Consider the following 19228-nt stretch of genomic DNA (forward strand, 5'->3'; position numbering starts at 1 on the left):
ATCTGTGTTCACCATCCGAAGTGAGGCAAATAGTTTTCAGTTCAGCCGTTCCGCATATAGAGCCATATGGTCTACACCTTTCTGCTTTAAAAGGGCTTGCCATTAAATGCCATGCCACTGGGTGGGTTTTGAACAAAACCAAAACAAAACAAAAAACCCAAAAAACAAACGAAAAAAAGAGTTTAAGGCCTTTATCTCCAAAAGGAGCTGAAAACTGTGGCACAACCCATGACCAATACTTAATATAAAATTAGCACACTCCCACCCAGGGCTCCAAAAAAGCAGTCATTCTTTCTAATGTTTGTCACACAAGACAATCATACCATCAGCAAGCAACAGTGCCAGTTAAGCAATTTTAAGGTCTTAAAAAATTCATAGCAAAGGGCACTTCTGAGAAAGATAATCTTAAAGATTTGGTTTTAAAAATAGACACCACACTCACATTCAAGGGACATTCTTCACTTTTAGGCTTTTGTCACAAATCTGAATCTTTATTGTTCTGAAATAAAGGCTATAAACATAAGACTCAAAACAAGAACTCCAGCTTTCAGTCTCAGAAGAGGTGTGGTTCAATGCCCATATCACATGTAACAAAGTTTCCTTAAAAAAGGAAAAAAAAAAAAATCTTAAAGTCTTTCTTAAGAATGAAAATGCAATCCTTTGTTTTTCTCATTAGCTTGTGTAGAGGTGGGCATCAAAACAACTTTTGCATTTTCTTTTGAATTCTTGCTAGGACGCTTGACGAACTTTTTGCCATTCAACAAATTCATCCAGAAGCACAGGCCCTGCAAATGGATGAAACTTGGAGTTATATTTGCCACGGTCTTTCAAACACTTTCTCTTAACATATGGAGTTAAAACTATTGGTCTAGGCAACATCCATGCCAATCCTACAGTCAAATATTTGTTAAGGCTCGGAGATGACCACAATCATTTCAATCCAGGGGTAGCAAAAAGTACACAAATAACACTACACTGAACTATGTTAAAAAAGCATTGCTGACACCTGACAGGAACACTGAACTAAAGAGAAAGCATAAAAATAAGGTTATATTGGAAATAGGCACAACTAGGTCCTTCTTCCTAGAGTTTTCAAAATTGCACGTAATTAGAGATCAAAATGGGATGCCTAATGCAATTCAGTCATGGCATCATTGACTATCAGCCAGGCGTACAGTTCAGTCCCAGCTGAATCAGCAGCTAGGCTATTTTATAAACTAGAGTTTATTACATATGAGTACAAAATCAGAGTTTGCTGTTCATAACTTTATTTGCAAATCCATAGTTTCATGTAGCAAGCAGCTTCATTAGATCCTCAACTGAATATAAGTTAGATCAAGTACACCATCATACCCCTGACATACTACTACAATTAATATCTGCAGTTTGAAGAGGGATGGTTATCAGGATAGTTTTTCTATGCATTGCTGGAAAAGAAATATTTTATACCTCACAGTATTGTTTCCATTACAGAAACTTTTTTCATGCAAGTTGAAAATACTGAAGTAATAGTTGAATAAGCAAAAAGTTACAAATACTTACATGCACCATCTTCATCATAGTTGCTAAGATCTGCATGGACAGTTCTGCTAAACTCGAGCACATTGTACCACTGATCCTTGTTCATAACTCTGTACTTCGATTGCTAGAGAAAATATTTCAGAACATTAAAATGTCAAGCGATATTTGTAATGCCGCATCTCATTTATCTCATTTTATCTTAAATCAGTTCCTAACAAACAATTTAACTGGTAACAGTGTCTACTATTTCCTTGTTTTTCCAGTTTTTAGAATACTATACATGTACATATTTCGTAGTTCTGAAACTACATAAACTGGTTTCTTGAAAGATCAGAGCAAAATCAGAATACCAGGGAATCAGGAAGTCATCACTCTTGAGCTTCAAAAAGTGGTAAATTTTCATCTTGCCCTGAGGCGTGGCATATCTAGCTCAGATATATTTCCAGAATGAACAATTACAAAAATCTTGTTCTCTCCTGGGTACAACACAGTATCATCATAAGGACATCTACTTTGCAACGTTAGTACTGATTTGAAGCCAGTGAATAGTCTTCAGCCTAGTATGTTCCATGGCCTACACACGTCCACATTACTGTCACTTGCAGCTGAGCTGACCAAAATCTTCCACAGACAGCCAGAGCTCTAGGTACCTACACACTGTATCCACACAAAGCACACTTGGAATTCAGCACCGATGAAGCTGAAAAGACTACTGGGGCTCTATTATTTAATTTTAAATTTACCTTTATAGTCTAATCAAGACTGAATTTTAATTTACTTTGATAAGAGAAGGGGGGTGGGACACAGGAAGGGAGAAAAGGATCTGTAATGTATACAAGAACATCTCTGTTTCATAAGCACATCGAGCAAGGGAAGAGGAGCAACACAGAATCTTAGCATCAAAGAACCATTTAGGTTGGAAAAGACCTTTAAGATCATCAAGTCCAACTGTTAACCCAGGACTGCCAACTCCACCACTAAACCATGTCCCTAAGCACCACATCTTCACACCTTTTAAATACCTCCAGGGATGGTGATTCCACCACGTACAGTCTTGAGCAAAACAACACAATCCCTGAAATCTTTTCACAGAACAGCCCAACTACTACGCCATCATTCAGAAAGTCAAGGAAACTTTTACCTCCAAGTATTGATAAAATACTGAAAACAGTGGCCAAGTTCTTCCAAGCAGAAGAGCTAACATGGATTTTGCAGTATCAATATCAAGACTTCGCTGGTCTTTATCCTAAGGTTGAATAAAGAAAGCATAAAAAACACTCAAGTACAAGCTCATTGAATAATTAAAATAAGAACTTCTCTAACATTCCAGTAGTCTTACCCTTGCAAAATCAAAGGCATATCTGTAGATATTCTTAAAGGATGAAAAGTCATTCAATTGTGACTGCAAGAAGTCAAATTTACTCTGTAATTTTTCTGTACAGTCACACCTTAAAATAAAGAAAACCAAATGACGTTAGAAGTTCAAAACAAAACATTTGGACAATGAAAAAAATGCCAGCAAACATAAAAAATTAAAATCACCAAAATTCAATCATCAGATGTACAGGTGTAATACTATGAAAGTGACTTAAGACTGAACATGCTCAACATTTGCAGCATATTGAAATGATGAACATCTGGCTTCTGTAAGCCAGTTTTTTAAAAAAACTTATCAGCAACATAATATACAGTTTCTGCTTTACTTCTCAAATAGTAGTCTTCTTATGCCATACTCTGCAATTTACATTCATACCCAGCACTACTTTATCTTTCAATCACTATGAAAGTTTGGAGAAAACAGTGTGCATTAAGGTACTAAAACCCAGCTATAAATAAGGGCTTTACATCGCATTTCTTTGGAAAAAAAACAAAACCCTGAACACACACTTCACAACTGCATATTTACGAGTGGCAGGATTAAGCAGGTACTTTGCGAAACACACTAGTCTGCTCATGTTTTATGACTGATACATGCAAGCTCTGATAAGTGTTACACCTGGATTAGTCAGTAGCTATTCAACTGAAACTCACAGGCTGTACAAGAATGTACGGGTGTGACACTTGACAGGATAACCCTTTGGCAAAAAAGATGATCTCCATGTATTTTACTTAGCAAGGACTTTTGTTTCCAAATAGAAAAAGGATTAGATTCACCAACAATGGCAGAGGAGAATGTAATTTACACATGGTAAACCTCCAGGAAAGATGCACTCAAAAGAACAGTTGTTATATTATATTGTATAGTATTCTTACAAAATAACAACTGCCTTGATTAAAAAAAAACCAAACAACAAACCAAAACAAAAACATCCACCTTGCCCTGTATCCTATGTGAGAGAAATACTTTCAGAAATGCAGATGTACATAAATACTTCCCTTCATAACGTGTCCCCCTTCTGGCAGCCTGCCTCTCAGATAATACGTTTGTATCTTTAACCGCTCCTTACGGACTTGCCACAGCACCCCTGAGCAAGGGCCCTTCGGGAGTACTGCAGCAGGTTGCTGAGATGCTGTGCTTTGGTACTGTTCTTTGCCCCCAGCCCATACTTCTGTTCCTCATGTTTGCTAGCCTGCCCGTCTGCCCCTCTCAGGCTGCCACAGCAGAAATGTAGCAATTTCAGCTGCTGGAGCCTTTTGTTATTTCTTGTCTCTAACAGCATCTACCCAAAGCAGCACGAAGTCCCAGTCAAGACCAATGCTAAATAAATAAAACTGTTAGCTAATCAGTTTGCATACTGAGGTGACTAGAACTAATATATTTTGCAATAAACCACACATTAAGTTGAAACCAAGGTAAATTTAAAGATAAAATTACTTTGGTCTTCAGCCATCTAACTGGCCTATGTATTCTATTGTTTAATCCTTAAAACAGGATTATGCTATGCTACAAAGCTATCTCATTTTATATTTATATCTCTTCTTTCTATATTTGAACCTTCACACTGCAATAATACTGTCCTCTACATTTGAGGACAAACCTACCCATTTAACACGTAACTAAATGCTCATGTTGTTGGTGTACTAATGACACTATACAGAAACTACTTAAAGCGAGTTTACCACACATTTTGTTAAATATAATTTGATTGAGATTATTTACCATACCGTGGATAAACACAAATTGCACCATGTTTAAATTTCTTACAAAACGTCTTGTTAAAATTGTTCAAGTAATCACAAATTTAAGTACAAAGTAAAATTGCTGTTATTGTCTACTGTACTACTGGCTATACATATTTTAATGCAGCAGTGATTCTCTTGAAAATGAGTATGAAAATGTGCAATTATTACACCTCAAGACTTCAGAATTACTGTCAACCAATTTAAAACCAAAATGTCAAATGGATCACACCGAAACAGACAGGCACCAGCCTCTGAAGACTGATGCAGGGACACATCTCTGTTAAAGCCATTTTAGGCATTTCCACACTGGGGCAACGATTTTCTTCACGCTAGTGAGGTAAGGAGCTGTCAGACTCCTCTTTTATAGCGATACAGCTGCTTGTGTGGCTACAGCATACACAAGATGACTGAGGTCACCCACACTTAGAATAATCTTCCTAACAGTCAGAACAACCTTCTGATTAGCACAGCTGAATTAACACCAAACTCCCATGCAAAGGCTAGAAAAAAAATGTGATTTCTTGAATTGCCTTTACTGAAAGACAGCATTAAATGAGGTTACCTCAAGATCAACAGAACAGAATGTTATCTTTCGGCATTCTCTTCACACCCCTACATCATATTTATAACAAAACTTAAATTAGCATCACAAAGCAGTCCTACTTTAATTTCTACTGAGGCAGAGAGTTCATTTGAAGCATAGCTAACAGGGACAAAGTAACTCCTACCCATATATTCCAGTGTTTCATACTTCATAATTAGTCACACATGCTTGTCTTTTACTAAAAACAAAGATCAGTAGGATGTATACAAACATTAAACCAAAAGCATTTAATAGTAGTATATAAAGTACTTTGATGGTCTTTTAATCTACATATGAGTAGGATGCCCTCTAGATGGACAAAAGGAAATTATATCCGTCTAGCCCATCCACTCTCTTCAAACACTGAAATAGGATCTTTTGAGATTTAGGTTCAATGTTTTAACTGGAGCAATACAGAGGTCCAAGGAAGTAATAGCTTAAGAGAGCAAAGGGACATTTTTTCCTTAACTTGACAATGCTATAGTTTCACTATGTCAACTATTTACTGGTCTGGAGACCAGAAATTGTTTAGATTCCAGTACAGATTGAATGCTATATGGCCATAAAAAAATATATTTACACTATGCTTTGTGTTTGCCTCACAAACATTAACAGAGAGACAATAACAATCAGCAAAAAGTTCACTGGAAAAGCAGCTGATATTAGGCTATCATTAAATCCAACACAAATAAGTTGGCTTTGCTAACAATTCTGCAAACAGCAAGAAGTTACCTGGCCTTTCCTGCCTCTCCCTCTCTCCCATGTGGCTTCTTTTGTACCTAGAGAGATCATTACCTTATCTTTCCCTCAGAATCTAATCTGACTCTTCCCCCATTACCCGGCCACTCATTTTCAAAAGCTCAACTTTAATGTAAAATTTGGCTCAGATTCTAACGTTAAAAAAACAGCCAGAGGGAAGTACTCAGACAATACAGCTGCTTATGCCTCACTTCCTTAAAAACAAATTTGTTTGTATTTACTTACCTAGTTGAAACAATTACTTCTATGGAGTTTTACAAAATCATGAATTGTAATCCTTTTTTCTTCACCTTGATTTTTTGACTAGATTTTTTTTGTTTATTTATAGGTCTGTAAAGCCCACAATTGACAAATACATGAGTATGCTTCTTCTGTAACTCAGATATATAAAGTTAAATGCCCAACGCTAAGTTATCCACCCCCTAGTGGCTTTAAAGCAAATGCAGCTGAACAGTCACTTCCCTGAGGGCTATTCATTTCATCCTAAGGAGGTGTTTAAAATAGCTGAAATGGATGGCCCAGCAGAGAGAACCGTTTCTCTCTGCTGACTGTGAAAAGAACTTCCAGTGATTATTTTAGATTCAGGCACCCAGCTTTCATATACATATATACATGCATACATATATACACACATACAGAAATATATAGGGCAGAATTTACCCCACCATCATGATATACTACAAACAATCGCTTTCACAGCTTAAGTTGTTTAAGTCTCATAAGCTGCTACTTAATGCTTAACTCACCTAAATTTTTAAAGTGTATACCTTATCACATATTTATTGTTCTCCTCTCTGAAGAGCAAACTTCATCAGCATATCACAAAACCACGCACAAGAAGAATGTGACTTCAAGATTCAGGCACTCAAACGTTGGCATCTAACTGAGTATTAGCTTTAGGTGTTGCCAATCAGAGGTGTAGCCAACCACCGTGTAAAAGCAATTCAGGTGACCAGTCACTAGGTCTTAGGGCAAACTGAATACCTCCTCAGGCTCCACTACATTGGCTAGATCTCCGGAGATTGCAGTAACAATTAAAGAAATCCAGCTCTTGCATGTAAACCACACATTTAGGTGTCTTACTATGGAGCTGAACACTCCACTCAACCCTGTTCATGCAATTACCGTATGTGACATTTCTCATATTTTGAAAAAAGGATTCTGTAATATAACTCTGACTTAGAATACACTCTGGGGTTTTAATGCATTTTAATGTCATTTCTTCATGCAAAAGATGCTGTGCAAGAATTTAATAATATTCTATTGCTTTAAGAGTGTAAAATCCTTCAAAACTTTTGTCTAATCTTTCAAGAGAAACTAGATTCCCCCATTCCAAAGGGAATCCCCATAATATGATTCTTCCTTCCCAGTAAGCACAAACAGCACAAGTCTACAGATTTATATTATCTTTTGTTGTGTTTTAACCCCAGCCAGCAACTAAGCACCAATCAGTCGCTTGTTCACTCCACTCCCAGCCAAAACTAGCACATCTTTATAAGCTAACAAATCTTGAATTCCTTTATGCGAGTGTCACTGCTTCACCCTGCTGCTTAGCCTACAGCCTGCTATCAGAGCACACCCAAGGGAAGCAGAACATATAGATTAACTGGTTTAGGCTTAGGCAAGTGGTCCAATCACAAGACTCTTTATATAAAAATACCAGCAGTACCATATTTTCTGTTTTCAACACATACAGCCTACAGCATGACCAGCTTTATTCTTAAAAGAACCAGAAGACTCCTAATCACAGAAGATTATTAGAAACAAACTCCAGAATGTTGCCTCTGAAGAGGTGTCTGATTTCATACGTCTTTGTGCTTGTGTTCTGCTAGACTGGTTAACTCTTGAGAGCCTCCACTTGGACACAAAAATTAAGTACTTCAGAGAAGTGACCAAATTATACCCATTCACTGCACCTAAAAATTTATGCACCCAGAACTTAATCTTTGCCATCCTGAATTTCAGGCTATTTAATCATTGCAGCTCTTACTAAATTTAAGAGCCTGTGATAGTCACAAAACAATCAAGGCATCTGTTGGAAGCATGATCCCAAATCAAATAAAGATTTGTACAAGACAGTCAGGTCATAGTTTTGAATAACCAGAGGGTATCTGCCCAATACAATTTCCCAAACCAAATCACAGCTGACACGGCGATTGTGCCAACTCCAAGGGTCAAATCAGCCCCTCCTTCCCACCATGCTGCAACAGTAGCTCCCTGACATTTTTAATATTGAATGCAGCACCATAACAAGTCACACTTAAAACATCCATGTACTGGAAGTAGTTTCATGAAGAACAAAAAGTGACAAGTGAACTAAGCCTCACAAAAAGCTGATTAGTTTCATGAAACAAACAATCCCTTTAGGCAGAGCATTATCTCACCAAAAAAGTCTTACAAACAGGAGTGAGAAGATTATAAATTGAAAAATTATTTAATCTAAGCATTAAGGATGGCTTCTGATCCACACCTAATAAGTAACACTAATAACCTAAATTATTATCAACGTAGGCCTCACCTACACAGCTTAGAAATCAGTAAAAACTTTCTAGAATACCAGAGCTGAGATATGCTAATTGGTATCTCCTGATCTACTTATTGATGTCTGCTAACTGGAATGGTATTTTAACATGGTTTTGGTAAGAAAAAGAAGCCACCAAAACCTGACTTTTTAGACAAAAACTATGTAACTGGAGTGAACTCAACAAATTCACAACCTGAACAACAGTAGCTACTTCCAGTTGTTGCCCGAGACCAGACCTAAAAGCAAGAGTTTGTGTTTCTTATTGCCAATGTACAAGAAATGGAGGGCAAGGATAATTAAGCTACTGGTAAAAACATAAAATTGGAACATTCTCTTATATATGTGAAAACACTCTTACTGTAAAGAGGTCATTCCTTTTAACCATTCTTCCTTGGTAAAAAATCCCATGCTTTCAGCCTCTAGTTTCCAGGCCAAAACTAACATAATAATCTATGGGGAAAAAAACAAGGGAGAAAAAGCAATAAGTATGTAAGGAAAGACTGATTTCTAGATGTCCAAGAAACTCCAAGCATTCAAACATTCTTGCAATTGTTGTACACGCTTGTACTTTGTATGTGTTACCATTTAATAATTCAGCTATGTGCAATCTTTCCCTTAATTCCTATTTCTGAAAATGAAGTATTACTATAATAAAACAAACCTCACACCAGCGACGCAGAATTGATGAAATATCTAGAACAGTCCCTAAAATCAGGAGGATATACAACTCCTTGCCTACTGAATTCAAGTTTTACACAGAACCTAATCTTATCCAATACCTGCTTTCAAAGTGTTAGTATTGTGCAAGAAACCTACATTTTCAGGCTCAACACCGATGTCTTCACAGAACTTTTCCATTCCTTCGGGCCCCACAACTTCATCGGGACCTTCAAAACCAAAAAGAAACCAGACTAAAATCTAACATTCTCTTTTCACAAGGGTTAGACACAACAATAATTAGACTATATTGCATACAAGCATCTTTAGAAACACTATTAAGTAGCTTTTATGTTAGAACCATTCTATCAATTCCAGTGAGGAGACACGTATATTACATACAAAGTAACACTACAAACTAAAAGTAAAACTAAACCAGAACTTTCATGTTGTGCACTGCCTCCCTACAACAGCAGACAAGCTATTTCAGTTTGCGTCTGTGAGTTTTCAAAAGTCTCCACAAGAGTTTCCCATTTACATAGCTCAACTCCAGTAATTGTGGCAGTCAATTGTTTTTAAAGATAACTTTGTGTACTGTTACTCTGCGCTGAAGTTACTCTATGAAAAACATTCTTCAAAGAGTTTTTATCAACAATGAAAAAATTAGTTCCACCTGAGCTACTATTACAGATATTACTATTTCAATGTTGTTAACTGTGTGGGTTTGCACCAACAATGAAGATGAGTCTTCAAATAACGTAAGGTTAGTTTTGTGATGCTGAGTAATGTGAGAGTGATAATAATAAATCAGAAAAATGCTAAGAGTGTTAGGCATGTACAAAGCAGAAAAACGTTTATGACTGCAATGAAAATAAGTTGATCAGGACCACAAAAGTTAGTGTTACGCTGTCACTTTTCAACACAACAAAAGCCTCTAAAAAGCAGCAAAATAGCATATTTAAAGAACACATACAGACACACTCTACAACACTTTGTTTCTCTGAATATCTCTCTAGTTTCAGTTACTTCTAGTAAGCCTGTTCCAAAAACTACTCCTACTAGGTAAGCAAATATTGTTAGAAGGCCTGTTGATAACACTATTCTGATGTGTCTTGGATCATTATGTTAACATTGCTTTAGTTAATATGAACCCATGTAAAAGGTAAAGGCTTTATCTTCCAAAGCAACATGCCATTTTAGCCTTTTTTTTGCAAATTTTGCTATTTGTACATAGGCAGAGAGTCCCTTCCCCGTCCCCCTGCCCTGATGATACCTGTCTCCACTTCATCTGTATCTGCTGCTGTTATTGCAGCAGAAGTCTTTTTAAGAGCTTGGATTATGTACTTCGAATACTCACTGTGAGATAAGAACATAGCCAAAACCTGAGAATGGCTACTTTACAGGAAAATAAAATGCAACTGGCATTTAAGACCATGAACTCCCACCTCTTGAAAAATGTTGCAAAGAACAGCTCACCTAGGTAAGCAAGGCAAAACACTGCCGTCAGGTTCTGGGAAGCCTGTACATAAACTTGCAATTTTTTTAGCACATTCTAAGTTATGAAGAGAAACACATACAAGGGTTCACTGGTAATGACAAGTATAAACTTGAATCAGTGTTTTTCGCCCAGATTTCATACGTACAATTCACATATATGTGTGTACTTTTCTCTTTAATGGAAACATTTAATTTCCTACACTGTATAATTTCACTGGAATTCTTTTTTATGCTAGAAACATGGCATATTTTGATTACGGGTTAACTAACAAAGTATAACCTACACTCAGACTTAACAACAGAAACAAAATTTACAGGCCTTGTGTGCAGGCACATTTATCAGAAGAAAATTAACTGAGAACTATTATTTTCCTCAGAAAATACTCCAAAACAGTATGTCTCAAACCTAAATTAGAAAGCAGACTACTAGAATCAGGAATAGTTCATTACTGTGGAAAGACTGCAAGGAAAACACCAGTTCTGATAAATATACTCAAAGCAATTGCTGGCAGGTAAATCATCAGCTTATTTTGTACCAAGAAATGGGAATTAATGAGTTTTAATCAACTGGTTATGATGGACTTAAAGCAGTGAATAGACAAGAAATGAGTAATAGTTTACAGATCCTGAGGTTCTAAACATAATTGGTAAACAAATGGCAGCAACAGTCTAAGAAATTCTCTAAGATACACTGCATAGTCACTGAAAGCAACTGTTACTTGGATAGCAGTTTTGATTTATTTGAAAGAGGCTACTTTTAACACTTCTGAATGCAACAATCGTTATTTAGAATATCAAAAATGTTAGGACAGATTCCCAGATAGGAAAAACTGTGTAAGTATCTATTATTTTGCTTTGTAAAAGAGAAACCCAAAGGCTTAAATTATGTACTATTTCATTATTGTTCCAATTTGATCATAAACAAGGTCTAGTTAGACTAAATAAACTTCCACTGTCTCTCAATTTCCTGGCTTCTACTTGTCCATTTCAAAATAAGAAGTATATCCTGATTCAACACTGCACTGTCCAACTCATTCATTTCACTTTAAAGAATGCCATAGTAAGTTACAAAGCACAGAGTAAAGAAGAAAAAAAAAAATCAAAAAACAAATACTGAAAAAGTGGTAGTAAAAGCTATACTAATTCATGTGCATGTTATAAGGAAGCAACTATGGACGTATTTTTTATGTCTGCCTCAGCATAATGCAAATGATATTTCATATATGTGTTTATTTTAAACAAAACTGTATAGTTTTAAAGATGAATCCATCGTGTATTACCTGCATATTCATAAAACCAAGCCAGGCACCTTTTGCTTGAAAAATGTTCCTCTCCACTTAGTACTTTACCAGAGGCTTGTGATCTGCAATAGGTTATAGTAATACAAGGATAAGTGTTATTAAAATAAGAGAAATACTTTAAAATTTAATTCCAAATTGTTAATTATTAGTTCAAACTATATAAACTGTTTCATGAAGTCAATATACATCAACAGTGAAGCTGAATTTGTTAATGGGCAACTGTCATCCTACTTCAGCAGCTGTTGGAACATAAAATTACCTTGAAATACAACCCTCTCATAGCCCAATTTATTACAACTATTATTTATCCTGAAATGCAAAAGTACTGTTATCTTGTGCAGATATGAAACCAAAAAACCCACACACAGATGGTCAAAATATCACTACTCAGTAATTCAAATGCCTTATTATCTACTTATATTTATACATACAGGCATTTAAAGTTAGGTCTCTAATAAGCAGTATGATCTTCAGGAGTGCTGAATATGCACAGATCCCATTTAGGTCAACAGGAGCTGCAGAGTTTGACATATTTAAAAGTCAGGCTATTTATAGTGAAGCAGCCAAATTTGGAAAGAAAAATTGGTCAATTTGTTTACATTAAACACGTAACTACATATCTGTAATTTCTACAGATGTTTGGTACACATACCAGAATAGTAATATGCAATCTATGCACACACAGCTCACCCCACCCCACCCCATTGTCTTCATTATGTTGGCACACAACTCAATTTGCCTAGGAAGTGAATTTTCATAATTTATCATTCTTTAAAGGAACACATAAAATAACTGATTTCTTCCAGCAAAAACACTTCCTTACTACTAAAGATGCTTTCAAATGGTTATTGCAGCACCTTTTCAATGCACACTCCTTTCAAATACAAGTTACAGACTCTTCGAACGAGCTAAGATTATTTCTAAGAATGAGGTGAAAATTAATCACATGAGAGGATTTGAAATTATGCAGCTCCTACATTGCAATTTTAAAATGAAAACGTCAAGCAGGAAAAGAATACTTCAATTCTGAGAGGTGTTGAACAACTTTTATCTCCCATGTATCACTTTAAGCTTCACTGGAAAAGAAAGCAATGCTCTCCAAGATGAAGCCATATGTGCTGAAAGCTAGAATTAAAGATGTACTACATACAAATATCCATCAAAGTGCCATTAAAAATTCAAGTCACCAGAACGAAACAGAGCCCTACAGTATGCTATTACTTGCCAGCTTTATCTAGTTTAACATATATCCATTTGTAATTACTGGTTTTATTAAAGAATATCACCAATATATTGCTATATAAAGAATGCTGTGTCAAATATGTTCATGTATCAAACACTTAGTGACTAGCTAGCATGAATTCTCATTTACATCATAGTTTTTGCCCAATGGCTACCAGCTCCCTACAGAGTCTGGTGTATTGGGGTTTTTTTTAAGGAGCTTTCAAAAGATTGAGGTTTTTTAAAGAAATTAAGACCATAAAATTTTGGTCAGCAGTGTTCAAGAAAGATGAACTGAAACTGGAACAAATGCTGAGATGAGCTATGATGAGCAAGGAGAATGAAAATCAGTATTACAATCCAGAAAAATTTAGCGTGTTTAATTTAACAAAATGAAATATGAGAAAACCTAAATGCTCACTCCAAACACACTATGAGGCAGGACCATAAGGGAGGAGTGTTATATAAAATATAATGCAAGCACAAGAACAATTATTAACTGGTTATAAATAAATTTAGACTGAAACTAAAAGATCATAAATGACTGCAGAAAAGGAAGCTGTGGAACAGTTATCCAAAATGAATGGTCATAACAAAATAAAAGCCTAGGTACTTCTAAGCTTAAGCTTGGTCAGCCTATGGGGAGGACCAAGTTTCTTGCAATAGCCATTCCAGTAGCATTGATTTCGTAAGTCACGACTGTCGTAACTACTGGTTTAGTGACATACTTAACAAGCTGTAATAGATGAAGGCAGTATACAGTTACTTTAGGGAAGCCACACTGGAAGCTCTACACCATGGTTTATCATTCTAATGGTAATTTTTGGGTATCATGGTATAAGTGGTCTTTTTATGGCTGTTAATGAACAGGATGATTCAGACTCCTGAATTTATTACAGATTCCCTGATTTTGTTTTGGAGTGTGCTGACCATTCCCTCCATTTCACTAAAAAAAACCCCACCAACAAACCAGAACAAACCAGAAAAGAGACGATTTAACACAGACACCCTGAGCACTGGCAACCTTAAAATTAAGGGAGCTACGTGGGGCAGGTAAGAGGTTAGAACGAACACGGGGACAGACGCTGGAACAGGCCCCGCTGGTGCAGGGAAAGCCAAAGCCGGGAGGAGCGGGCGCAGTTCCCCTGTTCCCCAAGGTGTGCCCTGCACGGCGGGCGCCCGCACCAGCACCCCCGCCACCGGGACGTGCCCGCCGGCAGGACCCAGGCGCTGCGCAAAGCCGGCCGGGCCCCGCACCGCCTCATCGCGCCCACCGCCCCCGGTGCGAACCCCCGGCACCCCGGGCCCCGCGGTGCGGAGCGGGGCCGCCTCCGGGCCCCCCGCCCGCGGAGAAGCGGCCCGCGCCGCGCCGCGCCCGCCCGCCCGGGGACGTTGACAGCCGGCAGCAACCGCCGCCGCGGGCCCTGCCCGGCCCGCCCCGCACACCGTGCCCGCCGGGCGGCACCGCGCCGCGAAACGGTACCTGCCGAGTTTACGCTTCCTGGGGCCGGCGTCCTCGGGCGCTGCACCCGCCGACCCCGAGGACTTCCTCTTCTTCTTCACCGGCATCGTCCTGCCTCGGGGTGGGCGCCGCCCCACTGCCGGGGCCCGCAGCCGAGGCCCCCTCGGCCTCACCGCCCCCCCGGCCCCTGCCGCCGCCGCTTCCCGAGACCGGTGGCGAGGAGACGAGAGGAGCCCCGTCCCGCCCTGCTCCTCCCCGTCCCGGCCGGGCCCTGCCACCCACCCGCTCGCCGCGCGGGTAGGCCCCGCCGCCACGCCGGTGCCAGAAGTGGGTGTCGCGCCCGGGGCGGGGGCGCGGGACCGGCCGGTAACAGCTGCTCAGGGAACGGCGAGCGACCCGGACACAGACACCGCCGAACAGGAAGTGAGAGCGCTGCCGGGGCGGGCCCGCCGCTATGGCCCCGCCCCGCAGGGGGGGAGCCAGGCACGTGCCCTTCCCGCCGTGCGGCCGCGCCCCGCCTTCGCCTCACCCACGTGCCTTTTCCGGCCCCTCTGCGCCACCAGGGTACGGGCAGACCCGCTGCGGGACCGGCAGCTGTGAGGGCGTTTAGTGGACGGCGGGGGGGGGGAGTGGGGCGGTAGCAGAGCACTGAGGCCGCGTGGTGGTTACGGTGGGTGTTCACAGTAAAATAAAACCAGGGAAGCGCGAACGCCGGGCCGGGCGGCAGCGCTGGGGGCCGGCGTGAGGTGGGGCGGCCGCTTGCGGGAGCCGCAGGTGCGGGTAGCGGGCGGCAGCGTGGCTGGTGGCCGAGTTAAAGAGCAGCTGCTGGGGGAGGAAGCGGTGTTTTTCTACCCCGACTCCCCTGCAGCGTTGGCTGTTGGTATCGCCACCGCACGCTCCTGGCCCGCCGCCTGCCGCCCTCCAGGGCCGGTGTGGCTCAGGAAGCCGGGGGCGGCGGGGAGGGTGTCCCTCAGGCGGGAGGGTATCGCTGGCGGGACGGCGTTCCTCCGCGGTTCCCCGCTGCTGCTGGCCGGTGTCAGGGAGCCCCGGTCACGCACCCGCCGCCCCCTGGGGCCAGGCCTGCCGGGGGGCTGCCGCCCCTCGCCGCTTTGTGGTAATGAACCAGGCCGCAGGTTCGTTAGCGGAAACTGAGCGGTAACGGAAGCGGGCAGGTGAATGATGAATGATGTACCACTTATCTATAGGCTGATGTACTTATGTTTAGCTAAAAGTTAGGAAACGTCCAAGGACCCTTATTGCTAACATGACGGATGTACTAATTGCTAAGTCCTTGGAATTGTCATCTTTAAGAAGGCTATCTGGTCCTAAGTTCCTGTTGTTTATACAACGTGGCAAAGACAAGGACTTAAATCATGGTCACTAGTTTAGTGAGATATGTAAATGAGTTCCTGGAATTGTAATGAATATGTAAACGATTTCCTGGAAAGTTAATGAATAGGTATGAGTAGCTTGTATAAAGAGGGGACTGAAAAATCCTCTCGGTGTGCTTGAGTTTGGTGGAGCGATCCCCCATGCACCCAGCGCTGCCGAATAAAGATAACCTCCGCTCACTCGCATAGTGGTGACTGATTCTTTACATCACAGGAAGCACGGCGGTGCCCGTGACACCGTAACGCGGCTGGCGGCGAGAGAAACGCTTCGGGGACTCCCGGAGGCGAGCCCGGCTGCGGCCGTGCGGAGAGCGAGGGACGCCGGGCCCGCCTCAGGCGGCCTGGGGGCGCCCCGGCCACCGCCGCCCCGCCCCCATCCCGGCGTACCTGCCGATTGCCGAGCGCGTCGACCTCACCCTTTCGCCCCGCTGGCGCCGCGGCGCGGCGTTTGCCCGTCGCGACGCGGACCAAGCTCGCAAGCGTGCCGGCGCCGCCATTTTCGGTCGCCACAGCGACGGGGCCTGGCAACGCGGGGACGCCGGGAGCCCTCGGGCCTCGCCGCGCACCCCGGCGCGAGCCGCCGTCCCGCCCGCCCTGCGGCTCTGCCTCCGCCACCCCTCCGCGCGCTCCCGCGGGGCTCGGGATCCATCCCCGCCTTGTTCCTGCGGGCGGGGGCGGGGGGCGCCGCCGGCCAGCATGGCCGGGGAGGGAGACAAGAGGAAGCGCTTTATTTCGGCCACGGCTGCGAACTACTTCGGCCTGGCGCCGGCTGCGGGCGGCGGGGCGCTGGCCGCGGGTCTCCAAGCCCGCCCGGAGCTGGCCAGCTTCCTGGACGACGGGAATGAGTTCCTGCTCGCCGTGCAGCTCGCGGGCGCCCAGCTCACCGCATCCAACCGGGTACGGCCGGGGGCGGGGGGTCGGGCACCGGCGGCTCCGGCGTGCCCACCGCCTCCCGGTGCACGCCTTGGGGCGCGGAGCCCGGGTTCAGTGGTCATAAAGGGCCGGTGCCTGGTTTGGGAGGCGTCTTCCCACTCTCCCGGTGCCTGCCACGGAAATTACTGGCCCAGGCGCTTTGCGAGGGCCACCAGGGCCAGCTGTGCGGCGCCGTTAGCGGGCTGTGCCCGGGCAGGCGGGTGGTTTCAGTGCTGCGTATTGTCGCTGTGCGAGTGCGATGCAGGCTGGGGAATGGCGTGCTACCTGGCCGCAGGTGCCAGGTGGAGTCACGTTCGGGTTGTTCCCGAGATGTGGCACATCGGCTGGTTTGACAAGTCCCAGGGTGGGCGTTTAGCCGTATCATGTATTTCGCAGACTGATGTGTCCAGCCATAATCGGAGTTCGTTGCGTGCCGTGTCCTGCTCTGAGTGTGTTCAGCAAGTGACTCGCCACTGAATGCCACCAGGCCACCAGGACGTGGCGCGGCGCCTGCTACACGGAGTGTACAGGCAAAGCCTGGGTCTTGGCATCCTTCTGCTGTCTTGTGTCAGTTACAGTTTGTTTCCACGCTGAATGGGTCCTTACCATACAAACTGCTATGGGGACCAGAAACTTACATACCTCCTTGTGTAATCCTCTGGGTGCTCGGTGAAGTCTAGTGCGAGCTATATTCATGCAAGAGTGAATATTTGTGTGTACCGTTTTTTGGGGGTGTGCTGCTAAGCCACTCTCTAATATGCAAAGCCACAGTCAGCAGCTGTGGGAAAAACGCATATGGGGGCTATAATGTGTACCTGTTGTCCCAGTGAAACAATGTTTGTAGGCATTGGGCTAAAGTCTGGATAAAAAAGTAATTCTGATACCATCCAGTGAAACTGAAAGCTTTCTTTACTAGCCCTCTGTTCCTTTTAATAGGGAAAAAAAAATCACAGATGTTTACAATTGCACCTAATTTGGGATTTCAGCTAGTGTACCTTTTTGCTGTTATTTTATCAAATGTTTAATAATGTTCTCCTGTTTTATGAATTCTCCTCAGCCACAAATAGTTTAAATTATATGATTGATTTAATGTCAGTTTTTGGAAATTTACCCATAAGTTGGACTTTGAAGAAAACAAGAGTCGTGTTACAACTTATGATTTCAGTGATGAAGCAGCATGCCTTTCTCTGTGCTTGAGAAATTTACGAATTGCAGTAGAGTTATGTATTTACAGACTCAGGAGAACAATAATGAATATTTGGAAAAATATTCCCAAGGTTATGTAGCATAAAAATGCAATAAAAAAAGAGAGACTTCATGCTTAGTTTTCTCTAGGCACAAGATGGAGTTTCTGGTTTGTCCCCAGAAAGGGGTAAGTGAAGTTTTCAAAATCAAAACAGTGCAAGTAGTTATGGTGTTTACAGATATTTATAATGAAAAAGCCATTACGTATTTGATGTTGGAATTCAGGTTCCTATGAACTTAGGAATGAGTATAATAAATGTTTTCATTTTCTGTGCAAATTAGATACTACCAGAATTTTATCAGAGCCCATAGGGAGTGACAAGATTTTTTTTTTTTTTTTTGATGAAAATAATTTGTGTAAATGGTGTACATAAATTCAGTATAATATTCAGTCAATGAAGTTTTCTAAACAAATCCTGTCTTCTTGATTATTACAGATTGAAGTGATTGAAGCTACTGAATCAAAGAATAACGTGTTGGTGTTCTTTAAGCTGCGACCTGATGTAATTACTGAAGATAATCTTCATAGTAATATTCTTGTGTCATCTATGCTAGATTCACCAATTAACACCCTTTATCAAGCTGTACGACAAGTTTTTGCACCAGTATTACTGAAGGTGAGCAATATACCGGTTTAAATGTTCTGTAGATTTATATTGAAACACTGAAATTCTATAGTGTGTTAACTATTCTGAGATAAATATTTTATGTTTTTAAAGTAAAATATTTTAAGAGCTTAAATAATAGGTGGTAGTTCTAATTTCTAAGATAAAGAAGGTACTTCACCTCCTATCAGTAAGGATGGGAGGAGGAATCTAGTCATACATATGTCTGAACTAGAAATGTGGAATACACCACTGGGCAGTGGTGGTTAATGGAGACACCATCTCCTTACCTCCTTTCCACCAGTAATTCCCATCTTGAGTGGTTTTCTTATTTTAGATATTTTTATTTTACACACACATATCTATATATACACATTGATATATGCATAGGTCTGTACAATGAAAACTTTGATTCTTTAATGTGTGG

General features: G+C 41.6%; 2 protein-coding genes across 3 annotated transcripts in view; one reads left to right on the plus strand and one right to left on the minus strand.

Moving 5' to 3' along the window:
• Window positions 1-462: 462 nt before the first annotated feature.
• Window positions 463-15053, minus strand: DCUN1D5 (defective in cullin neddylation 1 domain containing 5). Of its 2 annotated transcripts, none has more exons than XM_080376510.1 (8): window positions 14931-15053; window positions 11945-12027; window positions 9327-9397; window positions 8869-8960; window positions 2861-2969; window positions 2663-2767; window positions 1543-1645; window positions 463-785 (listed from the first exon to the last, which is right to left on the minus strand). In XM_080376510.1, exons 3-8 carry the CDS (start codon window positions 9366-9368, stop codon window positions 730-732), a joined length of 507 nt encoding a protein of 168 aa, XP_080232636.1. In that variant the 5' UTR covers window positions 9369-9397; window positions 11945-12027; window positions 14931-15053; the 3' UTR covers window positions 463-729. The 2 variants fall into 2 exon arrangements, with proteins under 2 accessions (XP_080232636.1, XP_080232635.1); XM_080376509.1 differs by having other exon boundaries at window positions 14670-15051.
• A 269-nt stretch (window positions 15054-15322) lies between these two features.
• The window catches only part of DYNC2H1 (dynein cytoplasmic 2 heavy chain 1), a 176376-nt gene continuing 172470 nt past the window's right edge, over window positions 15323-19228 (plus strand). Inside the window, exons 1-2 of the mRNA XM_080376468.1 lie at window positions 15323-16936; window positions 18634-18813. Of these exons, the coding sequence (XP_080232594.1) occupies window positions 16736-16936; window positions 18634-18813 (381 nt within the window). The 5' untranslated portion in view covers window positions 15323-16735. The remainder of the gene's footprint in view (window positions 16937-18633; window positions 18814-19228) is intronic.

Source organism: Falco punctatus (assembly GCF_963210335.1).
Source record: "Falco punctatus genome assembly, chromosome: 2".
Classification (NCBI taxonomy): Eukaryota; Metazoa; Chordata; class Aves; order Falconiformes; family Falconidae; genus Falco; species Falco punctatus.